General features: G+C 37.4%; 1 protein-coding gene across 3 annotated transcripts in view; it reads right to left on the bottom strand.

The window, feature by feature from the left end:
• SMCHD1 (structural maintenance of chromosomes flexible hinge domain containing 1) overlaps positions 1 to 17,162 on the bottom strand; it is a 155,120-nt gene that overhangs the window by 91,489 nt on the left and 46,469 nt on the right. For all 3 annotated transcript variants that reach the window (XR_009213508.1, XM_032152699.2, XM_058438574.1), the window contains 7 exons: positions 15,418 to 15,612; positions 13,518 to 13,631; positions 12,852 to 12,958; positions 11,372 to 11,454; positions 11,097 to 11,210; positions 1,159 to 1,236; positions 960 to 1,079 (listed from right to left, as the gene is read on the bottom strand). Coding sequence is in view for 2 of the 3 variants with exons in the window: in XM_032152699.2 (XP_032008590.1) it covers positions 960 to 1,079; positions 1,159 to 1,236; positions 11,097 to 11,210; positions 11,372 to 11,454; positions 12,852 to 12,958; positions 13,518 to 13,631; positions 15,418 to 15,612 (811 nt within the window). In the remaining variant the exon portion in view is untranslated. The remainder of the gene's footprint in view (positions 1 to 959; positions 1,080 to 1,158; positions 1,237 to 11,096; positions 11,211 to 11,371; positions 11,455 to 12,851; positions 12,959 to 13,517; positions 13,632 to 15,417; positions 15,613 to 17,162) is intronic.

Raw genomic sequence — 17,162 nt, 5'->3', positions numbered from 1 at the left:
GAAAAGAGGGGAAAGGGGAGAGGGGAGAGAGGAGAGAGGAGAGGAGAGGAGAGGACAGAGGAAGAGAAAAGAAAAGAAAAGAAAAGAACAGAACAGAAAAGAAAAGAAAAGGAGAGAAAAAGAAATTAGAAAATCAAGGTGATTCAAGAAAAATTCCTAGAAAATAAAACAGGGATTTCCAGACTGAAAGGGTATACGAGGTACATGGCTGGATGATACTAGATAAAAACAGGCCTGCACTAAATCATACAATTGAATATTTCAGAAACTGGGATTCCCTTAAAACTTGAGGACTGGGGAACAGAGAACGTTTTGGGGGAGGAGGGGCCATATGCCAAGGGTCAGGAAATCAGGACAGCTTTAGACTTTACCAGCAACAGTGAAAAGTAGAAAACAATGTCTTCAAAATTCAGAAGGAATATGATTATCGAGTAGACTTATAAAGCTCTTATAAAGCTATTTGAAAAATCAAAATGGGCCGGGCACGGTGGCTCACATCTGTAATCCCAGCACTTTGGGAGGCTGAGGCAGGTAGATCATCAGAAGTTATGAGATCGAGACCAGCCTAGTCAACATGGCGAAACCTTGTCTTTACTAAAAATACAAAAAGCCAGGTGTGGTGGCGGGCGCCTGTAATCCCAGCTAGTCGGGAGGCTGAGGCAGGAGAATCACTTGAACCCAGGAAGCGGAGGTTGCAGTGAGCCGAGATTGTGCCACTGCACTCCAGCCTGGGTGACAGAATGAGACCCCATCTCAAAGTAAGAAAGAACATAAAATAAAATAAAATAATGTAAAATAACAAAATAAAATAAAATAAAATAAAATAAAATAAAATAAAATAAAATCGAGATGGTTACCCAACTATTCAAACATCTTTTACTGGCTTATATCTCTCTTTTCTCTTTGGATTTAAAATGCCACCTTTAGCATATATAATTATATATTACTGTTTTGCTTACCTTTAACAGAAAACTTAATTGCTTTAGATGGTAGTGGTCTTCCTGCATAAGTGTCTGCATTACTTTCATTCAATACAACTTGTAATTTCAAGGTATAATTCCCCAACTTCTGAATATTTTCTGGATATATTAAGAAGAAATTAAAAATCAAGTCAACACAATACCAATGTATTTTTTAACATTCAGAATAAGAACTCACCCATTTTTTTAAACCAGTAAGGCCATTTTCCTCCATGTTGACTAATATGCGAAATAATCTCTTTATTTCCACTTGAAGCTTAATAAAAGAAAAAAGAAACAATACTGTCTTGAGAAATTCAACGTAAAACATGAAATATGCAATGTCACATTGGCACCAAATACCTATTTGCTGTATTTTAAAACCTGCTTTGAAGCGTCGAAAGATCTAACACTATCCCATGAAAGTGAACAGCAATAATAAAAGTTAACTCTTCAATTCATTAAAATCTCTTTATTTCAAGTCTTGTAAACTCTCACTTTATTTAAAATTACTATTTAAAGAGAAAGAAAGACAACAGAATAGACAAATAACATGATCTCTCCAAAAAATTCCTTATTTATTGCCCACTCTAGAATTATATAATGTAAATATTAAAAAACCCAAAATTTTAAAAAAGACAACTCATGAACAAAACCGAAATGTTTGTCAAGTAGGTAACATGACCACACAGACCAAAAAGAGGGAGAAAGAGAGAGAAAAGCAGTCGACCTTACCCACTTGGAAACAGTACAATAGTGTATTCACACTGTGAACTTTTATCTAAGAAGGAACACAGGAGCTCAACATAAAAGCATAACAGGCCCAGCGTGGTGGCTCATGCCTGTAATTGCAGCACTTTGGAAGGCTGAGGCCAAGAATTTGAGACCAGCCTGGGCCATATAGTGATGGCTTGTCTCCACAAATATTTAAAAATTAGCCAGGCATGGTCCAGCTAAGTAGTCCCAGGTACCTGAGAGGCTGAGATGGGAGGATTGCTTGAGCCCAGGAGGTCAAGGCCACAGTAAACTATGAAGGTACCAGTCTGGGCAACAGAGTGAGACCTTGTCTCAAAAAAAAAAAAAAGGCAAAAGAAACTTTGGATACTTTGAACACTACAGTGGGCAACAGCACTGCATGTCCCATGAAAAACTGGGAGTGAATCCTCTGTGTGAGAAGGGGAGAGAGCAACTCAAGCCAGTTGGGAGCTCCTTGGCCCTACCAAGCACTGGATCTGACTTGCAGAGCATTGGGGACAGTGGGAAGTGCTCCACCCGTACTCCCAGACCCAGGTGGTACAAATAGAAGGCAGCCATTCCCGATCCTAAGTCACAGCGGGCTGCACAGAAACCTGCCAGCTAGCATAGGTGGCAGTCACTGGTATGGAGAGTCTCCAGACTAAGATTTGTCATCTAATATTGAGGAAGGCAGCCTCCACAACCAGAATGAGAGGCAAGTGTAATATGGGCCCCAGCCATGGGTATGAGAATTGGGTGCCCCTGCTTTGCAGAGCCAGACTGGGAGGGGTGTGGCCTGGAGCCTGGTTTTTGTCCCTGGCAGGACATTTTGCAGCCTGAAACAGATTCACAATCTGAGGACAGACTGCTGGTGACTTGGCTGGCTGTTTCAGCTTGCTGCCAGCAGCAGACGGTAGGAAGGAATCCAACCAGGTCAAAACTGTAGAGAACCGGGTCCCACTATCACCTGCCAGGTTGTGGAGCCCTAGCGACCCCACTTTCCCCATGCTGGATCTTTGGCATGGCAGTGTTTGCTCTGCTCCTCCCTGGAGCATTGCTTCAGCAGCCTGAGAACTGCCTTGCAACCCCTGTGAGGGCTGGTGCTTGTGCCCACTGTTGGGGTGGCCAGAATGCAGGATTCTCCAGCCCAGCCCTGCCTAGCTTTGCCCTTTCCACCTGCCTCAGGGGCAGAGCACAGGACTGGGACCCCTGGAAGTTACACAGTCCAGCCCATCATCTAGGACATCAGAGTACTTCTGGTTAACAAAGGTAACCCATAAATGCTACTACAACAGCTGCATCCAGCTCTTACCTTCTAGCACCACATACTGGACAGGAGGCCAACTTTCACAGCCCATTAAAACACCTGCTAAAACAACTGTGCAGTGCTCAGGAAGAAGGCAAGTTCTGCACCACCTCTACTACCACAATTGTCCATACCACTGCAGCTACACAGGAGGCCGTGAGACTGCTCACCCGCCCGATATATTACTACAACAGCCAGCACTGGAGAAAGCCACCACACTAAGGCTATTTATAAACAAGGAAATCATAGATAATCTATGTCACTGAATACACCCAAGAAGCAAAGCCAAAAGAATCTATTAAACATATATCATAGACACATCATCAAGGAAAAAATAAGTCCTGCCCCAACAAAAGTAAATTCAAAAATAAAAATAAGCAACTACTACTGTGGATGCAAAGGAAATCAGGACAATATAGAAAATATTAAAAAATAAGGTGCTATGACAGTTCCAAAGCAACATGGTAATTCTCTAACAATGGATCCTAACCAAAAAGAAATCTTTGAAATATCAAATAAAAAATTCAAAATACTGATTATTTTATTTTCTTGAGATGTGGTATTGCTCTGTTGCCCTGGGTGAATTTCAGTGGCACAATCATAGCTCACTGCAGTCTCATGGGCTCAAGTGATCCTCCCACCTCAGCCTCCTAAGTGGCTGGGACTACAGGTGTGCATTACCATGCCCACTTGTTAAATTAAAAAAAATTTTTTTTAGAGTGTCTCACTGTGTTGTCCAGGATGGTCTCGAACACCTGGCATCAAGCTATCTTCCCACTTCAGCCTCCCAGGATTATGGGCATCAGCCACCAAGCCCGGCTAAAATACTAATTTTTAAAGAAGCTCTATGAGATACAGGAGATATCTGAAAACTAATACAAAGTAGTGAGAACATGAAATTCAGGATATGAATGAGAAATTTACAAAGGCATAGTTTTTTGTTTTTTAAAAAAAGAAATTCTGGAATAAAAAAATTCATGGAAGGAATTACAAAATATGGTTGAAAGCAAACAATGGACTAGACCAAGCAGGAGAATCTCAAAATGTGAAGATAAATCTGTTGAATTAATCAATCAGACAAAATAAAGAAAAAAGAATTGTAAAAAATGATCAAAGCCTTCTCGAAGTACGGGTCAATGTAAAACAGCCAAACCAACAAATCCCAGGTATTCCCAAGGGAAAAGAAAAAGCAAAAACTTTAGAAAACCTATTTGAGGAAATAATTGAGGAAAACTTCCCCTGTCTAGCAAGAGATCTACACATCCAAAGAATAAGAGGCTCAAAGAATGCCAGGCAAAAACACAGCAAGAAAGGCCTCACTACAATATATAGAAATTAGACTAAGGTCAATGTGAAGCAAAATATCCTAAAATCAGCAAGAGAAAAAGCATCCAGTCACCAGTAAAGGAAAATCCATTAGACTAACAGTGGATTTCACAGCAGGTACCTTATAAGCTAGTAGAGATTGGCATTTTATTTTTTCTTTTTTTACAATCTTGCTCCATCTGTAGGATTCTATTTTCAAAGTGCTGGGGGTGGGGGGCAGGGGGGAACTGTCAACCACAAATTTTGTGTCCTGCTAGAACAAGCTTCGTAAATGGAGGCAAAATAAAGTCTTTTCCAGACAAGCAAACCCTGAAGAAATTCACTACCCCTAAACCAGATCTACAAGAAACACTCAAAGGAGTTCTAAACATGGAAACAAATGGTCAATACTAGCCATCATAAAAACACATGAGAGTATAAAATTCACAGGTCTTATAAAACAATTATCCAAGGTAGGAAGAGAAAAAAAATCAAATAGCAGCACAACAGAATCCCACCGAACCACAAAGACAGAAAGGAGGGAAAAAGAGAAAGGATCTACAAAGCAACTAGATAACAACATTACGACAAGAGCAAAACTTCACATATAAATACTAACCTTGAATGTAAATCGATTAATGTTCTACTTAAAAGATATAGACTGGCAGTAATGGATTTTTTAAATGAACCAACTAAATGCTACTTACAATAAACTCATATTACTCATAAAGACAATTATAGACTGAAGGTAAAGGTGTGGAAACAGCTACTCCATGCAAACAGAAACCAAAAGTGAGCAAGAGTAGCTGATATCAAATAAAATAGACTATAAATCAACAACAGTTAAAAAAATTATATAATGTTAAAGGGATCAATTCAACATGAAGATATAACAATTCTAAATACATATGTACCAAATACCAGTGCCTAGATTCATAAAACAAATACTACTAGACCTAAGAAGACATAGAAAGCAATATAATAATAACGGATTCAACACCCTACTGATAGCATTAGATGGATCATGGAGATCGAAAACCAACAAAGAAACGTTGGATTTAAACTGGCCTTTAGACCAAACGGACCTAAGCAAACATTTACACAACATTCTACCCAACAATATGCAGATATACATTATTCTGTGGAATATACATTCTTCTCATCAGCAAATGGAACATTCTCGAAGACAGGCCATACATTAGGCCACAAAACAAATCTCAATAAATTTTGAAAAATCAGAATCATATCAAGTAACTTCTTGGACCATAGTGGAATAAAACTAGAAATCAATTCCAAGAGAAACTCTCAAAACTATAAAATACTTGGATCAAACAGCTTGCTCTTAAATAACCTTTATGTCAATGATAAAATTGATATGAAAATTTAAAATACACATATGTATTTTAAGATGGAGTCTCACTCTGTTGCCAGGCTGGAGTGCAGTGGTGCAATCTCAGCTAATTGCAGCCTCTGACTCCCAGGTTCAAGTGATTCTCCTGCCTCAGCCTCCCGAGTAGCTGAAATTACAGGCGCACATCACCACACCCGGCTAATTTTTGTACTTCTTAGTAGAGATGGGGTTTCACCATGTTGGCCAGGCCAGTTTATGATGTATCTTAAAGAAAGCATGCCTATATTTGCCTTTTACTGCTGGATTTCTCAACTTGTACCAACAGAGAAAGAAACATGTTCTAGAAACATCTTCTCAATATTTGCTTTAAAAAAGGGTACATTTATAAATCAGACAGCAAATCACCATGAGAAGTTCTCTAAAAAGACCCAAGCAACTTTCTGATTTTTGATGTGTTTATTCAACAAATATTTATTAATTACCTCCTATATACAAAGTACTACAAAAAGGGTAAAGAAAATGACATCACTGCTTTCCTGGAGTTTTTAATCTTGTAGAGCAAGGGGACTGGCAAACTACTGGACTGCCAATGGCTGCATTCATCTACAACAACAGACTTACGTAATCATAAGAAACAGCTTATACGGCCCTCAAAGCCTAAGTATTTACTACCTGATGCTTTCCAAATAGTTTGCCACCCCTGTCCTAGAGGGGAAAGACACATTTAAGGAATAAAATTTGGTCTAGAGCTGGGAAAACTGGGGTTTGATGAGAACGAAAAGAAAACAGTTGTGGTTAGAGGTATGGTAAGTGAGGATGAGATCAAGTTGGAGAGAGAGGAAAGGCCAGATCATGCGTAGAGTACTGCAGAGCTATGACCAGTTTCCTAGGCCACTAAAGATGAAATAATATAAAACAAGTGAGTGATATACACAGTTCTGCAATTCAAAAAAAATCACTTTGGCGTAAAATGAGGAAAATGAGCTGGAGCAGTGCAAGAGTGAAAGAGGACTTTTCATTGAGGCAGCTACTACGTGGTTAGAATGAGAGACCATGATGACTTGGACTTGAATGGGCAGAACGAAGACATACAGTTGTCCCTTGGTTTACGCAGGAGATTGGTTCCAGGATCCCCATGTATACCAAAATCTGCACATACAACTCCTGTGGTTGGCCCTGCAGAACCTGTGTATATAAAAAGTTGGCCTCTGTTTATGTGGGTTTCAAATCCCGCAAAAACGTATTTTCAACCTGCATTTGATTCACAAATGTCCACATGTAAGTGGACCTGCACAGTTCAAACCCATGTTGTTCAACGGTCAACTGTACTTTAGTGTGATACTTTGTGATAGATTGGTTACAGGGGATTAAGAAATAAATGGAAACACCAATCCTTTTCAAACTCTTCCAAAAAAGAGGCGAGAACACTTCCTAACTCATTCATTCTTTGAGGTCAACATTATCTGATACCAAAGTCAGACACAGACATTAAAAAAAAAAAAAAAAAAAGGAAAAAGAAAACTACAGACCAAAATCCCTTATGAATATTGATGCAAAAATTCTCAACAATATGCTAGCAAGCCAAATTCAGCACAATTTTAAAAGAACTCACCTTCGTCTATATAGTGTTGTTGTAAGGGAATACCTGAGGCTGAATAATTTATAAGAAAAGGATGTTTATTTGGCTCACACTTTCTGCTGGCTGGAAGACTGGGCATGTGGTGAAAGCCTCAGGCTGCTTCCACTCATGGTGGAAGGTGAAGGGGAGCCAGTGTATGCAGAGATCATATGGCAAAAGAGGAGTGAGGGAGGTGCCAGGTTATTTTTAACAACCAGCTCTCATGGGAAATAATAGAGCAAGAACTCACACAATAAGCCCTTCATGAGAGATGTGCACCTATGACTCCAAAACCTCCCATTAGGTCCCACCTCCAACACTGGGGATCAAGACAAATATCCAAATTATACATAATAACCAAGCGAGATTTATTCTTGGAATGCAAGGATGGCTCAACAAATAAAAAACAATCAATGCTATGTGCAGTGGCTCATGCCTGTAATCCTAACACTTTGGGAGACTGAGGCAAGAGGTCATTTGAGGCCAGGAGTCTGAGACTAGCCTGGACAGCATAGGAGACTCTGTCACCACCACAAAAAAAAAAAAAGGAGGGGGTGGGGGGAGCCATGGTGGCTCAGGCCAGTTGTCCTGGTGCATAAGGAGGTGAGGCTATGCGTTCAAGGCCAACCTGGTCAATATTTTAAAAAAACTCTCATCCATTGATAAAAAGAAAAAAAAATAGCTGGGTGCAATGAGCATGTCTGTAGTCCTAGCTACTCAGGAGGCTGACATGGGAGGACCACTTGAGCCCAGGAGTTCGAGGCTGCAGTAAGCCACGATTGTGCCGCTTCATTCCAGCCTGAGTGACAGAGTGAGACTCTGTCTCAAAAAAACAAAAAACAAAAAACAACCAATCAATGCAATACATCACTTTGAGAGAATAAAGGAAAAAACCTACATAATTATCTGGACTGATGCAGAGAAAACATTTGGGAAAACAATACTCTTTCATGATAAAAATACTACACAAGGAATAGAAAGAAACTTCTTCAACATGATAAAGGCCTTATATAAGACTCACAGTTAACATCACATATACTCAACTGTGAAAGACTTAGAAGCTTTTCCTCTAACATCAGGAACAGGACAAGGATTCTCATTTTAGTTACTTCTATTCAACATAGTATTTTAAGTCCTAGACAGACCAATTAGGCAAGAAAAAGAAATAAAAGGCATCCACTTTGGAAAAGAATAAGTTATTTCCGTTCATAAATGACATGTTCATATATGCAAAAAACCTAAATAATCCATAAAAAAAACCCCTGGTATAGCTAATAAACTCAGCAAAGTTGCAGATACAAAATCGTGTTCACAGATTGAATGACTTACAATTGTTAAGGTAAAAATAATATTCAAAGTGATCTGCACATTCAGTGTAATCCCTACCAGGATCGCAATGGTGTTTTCTGCAGAAATAGAAAAACACATTCTACATTTATATAGGGAATCTCCATGGACCCAAATAGCCAAAACAATCTTAAAAAACAAGAATAAAGTTGGAGGAGTTACACCTCCTGATTTTAAAACTTACAAAGCTACAGTAAACAAAACAGTGCAGCATGGGCATAAAAACAGACATATAGACCTAGGGAACAGGGAGCCCAGAAATAAATTCTCACATATGTGGACAACTGACTTTCAACAAATGGGCCAAAACAATTCAACAGAGAAAGTATAGTCTTTGACAAATGGTGCTGGAAAAACTGGATATCTACAGGCAAAAGAAGTTTTCCATATAAAAAGAAGTTAAACATATGCAAAAGTCAAGGTCAGATGGATCAAAGTAATAACAACAGAGCTAAAACTATAAAATTTGTAAGGAAAAAACATTCAGGAAAAGCTTCATAACACTGAATTTAGCAACAATCTCTTGGATAAGACACCAAAAGCACAGCCAACAAAAGAAAAAAGAGACTAATTGTTTTTCAAAATTAAAAACTTTTGTGCATCACAGTCACCATCGGCAAAGTGAAAAAGCAACGCACAGAGTGGAAGAAAGTATCTGTAAATCATTTATCTGATAAGGGATTAATATCCAGGATTATGAAGACCTTTTACAACTCAACAACAACAAAATTTAAAAATGGCCAAAGGACCTGAATAGACCTTTGCCCAAAGAAGATATACAGATGGCAATTAGCCCATAAAAAGATGGCCCAAATCACTGAGTATTGGGGAAATGCAAATCAAAACCACAATAATCTTTAGTAGGAAAAAGGGGGAAAAAACACAGTAAGATACTACTTCATATCTGTTAGGATGGCTATTATCCGTCCCCCACAAAAAAACCCACAGGAAATAACAAGTGTGGGTGACATGGAGAAACTGGAATGTACAATGGGGCAACCACTGTGGAAAACAGTATGGCTGTTTCTCAATAAATTAAATAATAATATGACCCAGCAAGTCCACTTTTGGGAGTGTATCTAAAAGGAACCAAAGCGGAGACTCAAAGAACTATTTGTACACCAATGTTCACAGAAGCATTCTTCACAATAGACAACAGGTGAAAGTAACCTGAGTATCCATCAAACAAATGGATAAACAAAATATGGTGTGTGTATATATATATATATATACACACACATACACAAAGGAACATTATTCAACCTTAAGAAGGAATGGGAATTCTGACACACTATGCTAAGCGAAACAGGCCAGACACAAAGGACAAATATAATTCCATTTTTATGAGGTACCTAAAATAGTCAAATGCAGAGATAGAAAGTTAAAAAGTAGTTACCAGGGCAGGGAGAAAGGAGTGATAAAGAATTATTACTATAGAGTTTCAGTTTGAAATGATGAAAAAATGCTTTAGATGGATAGTGGTAATGGTTGCACAACAATATGAATGTACTTAATGCCACTTCATAAATTTCATGTTAATGTTATATATATATACATAAAGTTATTAAAAATAGAAGCAGGGACCAGCCTGACCAATATGATGAAACCCCATCTCTACTAAAACTACAAAAATTAGCTGGGAGTGGTGGCATGTGCCTGTAATCCCAGCTACTCGGGAGGCTGAGACAGGAGAATTGCTTGAACTCGGGAAGCGGAGGTTGCAGTGAGCCTAAATTTCGCCATTGCATATTCCAGCCTGGGCAACAAGAGTGAAGCTCCGTCTCAAAAAAAAAAAAAAGAAGCAGGAAGGTCATGAAAGGTGCTGCACTGCTGGCTTTGAAGATGAAGGAATGAGAGTGGCGCTTCTGTGTGATTTATTTATTGTTTAGAGACAGGATCTTACTTTACCACCCAGGCTGGAGTGCAGTGGCATGATCATAGCTTGCTGTGGCCTCGAACTTCTGGGCTCAAGCAATTTTCCTGCCTCAGCCTTCTGAGTAGCTGGGACTATATAGGCTCGTGCCACCAAGCCCAGCTGAGAGTAACTTTAAAAGGCAGAAAAGGCAAGGCTCACCCAGAACCTCCAGGAAAAAATGCAGTCCTGAAGACACTTTAATTTTAGCTCAGTGAAACCTGTTTTGGATGACTAATAATACTGTAATTATTAGAACTGTAATAATATATATATGCTTATGGAAATTCCCACTGCAAATGCTTCTACATATATGTATCATACCTTTACTTTAGCCCACAGTTACCTACATGAAAAAATTCAAGATAAAGTATTTTTTAAAAATCTTAGAAAAATATCCACCAAGAAAATGAGCTATTCATAACATTCCTGAAATTCCTAACTTCAATAAAATTTGCTGTGCTTATCAGATTGCTAGGTCATCAATAATTATATGAAGATATTTAATTTGATATTATATTTTAAAAACAATATTAAAGATCTAAATTAGTATGTATACTTACAATGTAAAATAACTTTGAGCTCAACCAGGAGTTTCTTTGACCCTCCGTGGCTTGTTCCTGGAAGCTTTTGCATTGCTTCCCCTTTTTTATTCAGTATTTCAATTCTTAACGCACCTATGAGTCAAAAATTAAAAGTATCTTAATTACACCCAAAAATTTGCTGAATCTGCCAAATCTTCCCATTGCATTTTAATATCTCATGAGCTTTTACATATTGGAAATGTAAGACAAAAGAAAAACACACTTTTTGGTATTAGAAAAATAAATAAACATACCAATAGGGGTTCCAGCAGGCCTAATCTCATTAGGCAATAATTCATCTCCTTCAGGCCAAGTTACTGACAATCTATCAGGGAGCCTGTTATGAAACCAGCATATTAATGTTCCACAAACTTTGTTAATTATGATCTTAATTAAAAAGATATGAGTTATTAGAAACTTCAATCTTTATTGCTGATATATTTTAAAAGGTTAAATCTGGAATTCTTTACGATTAATCATCCAAAAATTTTTTTCCTCCCTAACCATTAATGTGGCTATTAAAAAAAAAAAAACCAAAAAAAAAAACAACCTTTTGGAATTAAAATCCAGGAACTGTCAAATTTTTGTGATTTTTTTTTCTGCTTGTTTTTTTGTTTTTTTTTTGTTTTGTTTTTGTTTTTTGTTTTTTGTTTTTTTTTGAGACGGAGTCTCGCTCTGTCGCCCAGGCTGGAGTGCAGTGGCGCAATCTCGGCTCACTGCAAGCTCTGCCTCCCGGGTTCACGCCATTCTCCTGCCTCAGCCTCTCCGAATAGCTGGGACTACAGGCGCCCGCCACCACGCCCGGCTAATTTTTTTGTATTTTTAGTAGAGACAGGGTTTAACCGTGGTCACGATCTCCCGACCTCGTGATCTGCCCGCCTCGGCCTCCCAAAGTGCTGGGCGTGAGCCACCGCGCCCGGCCTTTCTACTTGTTTATAGTACAAATTACCTTTAGAAGACAGGATAACCCCTAAGAATCAAAATTCAGTAAGAATCAAAATGATTGCATCATTAGCTATACACTTTCTACTTCCTCCTTCTTTATAACTCATTGATAAGGTTTGGCTCTGTGTCCCCATCCAAATCTCATCTCGAATTCTAATCCCCAGGGGTCAAGGGAGGGACCTGGTGGGAGGCGACTGGATCACGGGAATGGTTTCCCCCATGCTGTTCTCTTGATAGTGAGTTCTCACGAGAACTGATGATTTTTAAAGTGTTTGACAGTTCCCCCTTCCCTCTCTCTCTCTTCTGCCGCCCACGTAAGACATGGCTTGCTTCCCCTTCGCCTTATGCCATGATTATAAGTTTCCTGAGGCCTCCCCAGCCATGCACAACTGAGTCAATTAAACCTCCTTGCTTTATAAATTACCCAGTCTCAGGTAGTATCTTTATAGCAGTGTGAAAACGAACTAATACACTCATCTTTACCTCTCAGCAGGTATTGTAATATTCTAGTTGTAGGCCAAACTGAGTTTTTTTAAAACATGTTAATCATAGTGCCTATAAGAGTGACACTTTAGATATATAAGATTTCCTTCTTTGTCTACAAAACAAATGCAGAATTGTTTGTATAACCAGACCTCTTAATTTTTTTTAACAGGAAGTTCATCTCAATAGGTACAATATCTAAGACTACAAATGCCCTAACAGCAGAGTAGACATACTCAGAATACTTACAGCACAATTCTTTCCAATTTTTCTTATTTCTGTCATGCATCTTGAAGCGTGACTTACCTTGCCATTTCATCTTCTACATATTTTTTAACAGCTTTCTCAGCAACTGTCCTATCCAGCTTTGCAATTGGCACAGTTTTTACTTCATCATATAGTGCCTGAGGTTCCTGAATAAATAAATTTACCAACATTTCAAAGAAAACTATTTAAATCTAGCTGTAATAAAAACAAACACCCATTTGTTTCTTCCAAAGAAATATATTTTATCCTAATTTAGTACATAAATAACAGCGGCTATTCTTACGTTACACCACAGTGTTTGTTTATATTTTTTACATAACCGCTGTAGTCCTAACATATCAAACATTAACAAGAAAGCATGGTATAGGGAAAAAACCCACTACAGTTTTGTAGTTACTCATTCTTGAGATAGAATTCTGGCTCCAGTGTTTACTAGTTAGTGGGCCCTAGAGGAAATATGACTTTATAAAATTAATTTGGTAACTAGTTATAATGTATATATGTTTACAAAAACTGAGCATATGATGTTAAATTGTACAGATTATTAAAAACATCAACTATGACACATAAAAATCCACACAAAAACTACAACCACTTTATCCAATGGAAAACTAGTCACTAGCAAAATATACTGTATCTTAACAATTATGCAAAAGTAAGTGTTATCAAGAAACTTTCAATATGTTTTATCACTTGCTGTCTTACCATTGCAATTTGAACCTCTCCTCCTGTAGCATATACTTCTCCATCATGATCGCCATAAAGAAAAAATCTTACTATGCTTCCATAAAAGAGGGGAAGTGTCTTGATTGTCTTGACCTAATATTTAGTTTTAAAAAAAGAAGCTTCAGTATTAAGATTTACAAAGAGAAATAGGCTTAATAATAATTTCGCAGAACTTCTTTATTACAAAGAAAAAAACCTTGGTAACTATCATTAGAAAAACTAATAAAAACAGCATTCTAATATTCAAATAAAATTGTATTTTTGAAGTTCTGTACTTAACAAATAGTTATAAAAATACGGCAGCTTCTTTATACAAATGTGTTAGAATTAAGCATGTGTCTTACAAGTCCAGAATTCCTTCAAATTCAGTTATAATGAATGCCAACATACCTGAAACCTTTTTACCCCATAAAATTCTGCTCTCAGATGATGAACAGCAATTTATAAACTTTGACAAGTTAGTATTATTTTTCAAATACATCAGCTCAAAACTTGCCTATCATATTTCTTCTCCTTACTTGGCTTAAAAAATCTAAGGGAAATTTCCACTACTCCAATTCAGAAATTCCCAACAAGGACTATAAGAGTTTATCCCCAACCTACCTTGCCTGCCCCATTTCTAAACTATTTCTCTTCACACATACAATAGGCAGCAGGACAACCCAACTCTTACTACTTGCTGTTTTTCTGCACTTACCTATGCACATCTCTATGCTCAGATTACCTTCTAGAAAGCACTTTACTCCATTACCACTAAGCATTTGACTAAACTGATCAGTCCTTTCTTCTTGTAGCTCTTCACTTGGCTCTAGGGATGTCATATTCTGCTAGTTTCCTTCTATCTCACCAGCTTATCCCTGTCTGTCTCCTCTGCCAGCTCCTGCTTTTCATTCTAACCATTAAATGTTGGGAAAGCTCTAGGCTCAATCCTTTTACCTCTTTAGCTATACTCACCAAGTATAGGTGATCTCATCCAATTCTATAGCTTTAAATATATGATGGTGTCTCTCATTTATGGAGAGAACAGACAGCCTTCTACCTTGTAATTATCTGTGTAAACCTGAGCCTCTACCCCTTTCAAGGTCCACACAAATGTTACTTCTTTTCCAAAGTATTTAATGATCTGCTCTGTTCTTCCAGCCCACAACACCAACCAAAAAAAAAAAGAAAATCCTCTCCTCCCCTCTCCTTCTAACCTGCCAAAACACTATTAATCCTTTCTTTCCATTGCATTGATCCACTTCTTACCTATTACTTATGCTTGCACTATCTCCATTGCTAGAATATCACCAAGAACAAAGCACATCTCCTAGATCTCTGAATTCTCCACCACACGGTCAAAAGGTGTAGTAACTTACTATATTAGCAGATGCTCGACAAAAAAGTACTTAAAAATCATTACTTAACACATTACATTAAAAACAAACAAAAAGCACTGAGATCTCCACGTGAGTAAAGTTTAGTTTAGGAAAGCATAAAAACCTTGTTAATTGAGCCTCTGGCAATAGTTTTCTTAATGCTATAATAAATTATGTAATTTAAAATCAGTTTGTCCTTTTCATTCTTACCTAGCTCCTGAGGAGCCAATATTTGCATTATTTGCTGTTACTGTTGTTAAATTCTAATACATCTAATTTAGCCTCAACTTCTACTAAAAACGGAATCTAAAAATAAGTTAAATTTCCTTAGAGATGATGGAAGACACTGATGTCAAACAGGCCTGTGAAGAGTCTGAATAAATGTTTTCCATGAAATGTGAGAACGGGAAAAAAAGAAATTTTAAAAAATAGCTTATTTTCTATACATGTGATTTTGCATGTGTTTTAAATTAAATTAAATTAAAAATTATAAGAAAAAAGTGACAATAAGTTAAACCTACCAGCTGTCCTGCTTTGTATATCTTTCCATCCCATTCTATTGCTGCATATGTTGCCCAGGGACCTTGCTTTTTAGAAGGAAGATCAGGACGTGTGATTATTCCCTTAAAAAGTGTAAATTTTATTTGTTTATCATACTTTTCATGACAGTCCTTCAGCCACAAAGCAAATTCTCTGTCAATTTTCATTCGCTGTTCCTGTAGAATTTTAAAATGTTTTATGAAATATAGCTACTAGCAAACAAATATAACCATAAACATTTGTCATTCATTTTATTTTTTCCTTTCACATACTCCAATTCAGAAAACCTAATAAAAAATTAAATATTCTGCTGGATCCTTCCTCTGTACACATTTAATATATTTCAAACAAATGCATTACCAAAGAAGAAAAATTTGATATTATTCTTAGAACCAAGGTCTCCCTGGTCAATATCAACAATAAAACCTTCCTTTCCGACTTTAAGTCCTAGGATACACTAAAAACTGATGAACCCTTACTGCCTGGGAGGAGAACTAGCTAGCTCCACAAAAGGGATGAGTGGAGGCCTTCTAACTGTAAACCACATTCTCAATGGGACAATAAAAATCTCATTGTGTATCAAGTACTTTATAAACGTGAATACAATATACAAACAGACAGATGGTAAATCTGCAGTAGTAAAATTTCATTGGGGAAAACAATTGAGAAAAAGATGCCAAGAAAGACTCCTTATGAGGGTGATAATGAAAAAAGGCTGAGAAACACTGCTATGCAAAATGTACTTTTCTTTTTAATTTTCTCTTTTATATATAGAGCCTATCCAAAAAATAAACTCATAATATAAAACTGAAGTGTTTTCTAATAGTACTTAAGAAGATGTGTTTTTGCCAACCATTCTTCACCCTGTTGGGAGAGAATATAGAAATCTGCATTCAAGCATAAGGTGCTATACACTTGTTTGATGCCTGCCTCTAGGACAATGAGGAGGTAAGACAATCTCCCCATTACATGCTTTTACAGAGGACAGTCTGTAAAGTTACAGAACTCCATTCCTTCTTACATACCTTATACCATAATATACCATTTCCAAAGGAAAGTAAGGCAAAATTAAAAATAATTTCAGCCTAAGTTTTTGAAGTGTGCTGTGAAGAAGGATACTATCTTAGTTATTAATAAATTTGATTTTTTAAAAATTATATGAATGAAAAAGGAAATATATATACATGGTAAAGACTCAGAGGTCCAAAATGGTATACAGTTTCCAGGAAATTGCTGCCACCCTTACTGCTACACCTAGGTACCAATTCTTTCCCAAATCAGCAAATCATTGTTGTCAGTTTGCCAGCTGACATGGAGATTAAATTAGTAACCAGGAACCAGAAAGTCTGACAACCAAAATGTTAAACTACCCTTCTAAAACTCTCAGGATGGATTCACTATCAAGCAAACAATTTACCAAATGCATTAATTCCAGACACTCAATAACAGTCAAAGTACAATTCAGAAGGCATGTCAAGGTGACAGGTAATCTAGGGGAAATGTATGCAGATATTCATTTTATAATATTCTGATATTCTTTCAACTTTTCTGTGTATTTGAACATTTCTTTTCCTTTTTTTTTTTTTTTTCTTTTTAAATAGAGAGGGTGTCTCACTGTATTGCACATGCTGGTCTTGAACTCCTGGCCTCAAGCCATCCTCCTGCCTCAGCCTCTCAAGTAGCCAGGATTACAGGTGGAAACCATTATGCGCAGCTTGAATGTTTC

Source organism: Hylobates moloch, unplaced genomic scaffold (assembly GCF_009828535.3).
Source record: "Hylobates moloch isolate HMO894 unplaced genomic scaffold, HMol_V3 SCAFFOLD_5, whole genome shotgun sequence".
NCBI lineage: Eukaryota > Metazoa > Chordata > Mammalia > Primates > Hylobatidae > Hylobates > Hylobates moloch.
The sequence above is the reverse complement of the archived record's forward strand: the minus strand, read 5'-3'. Positions and strand labels throughout refer to the sequence as shown.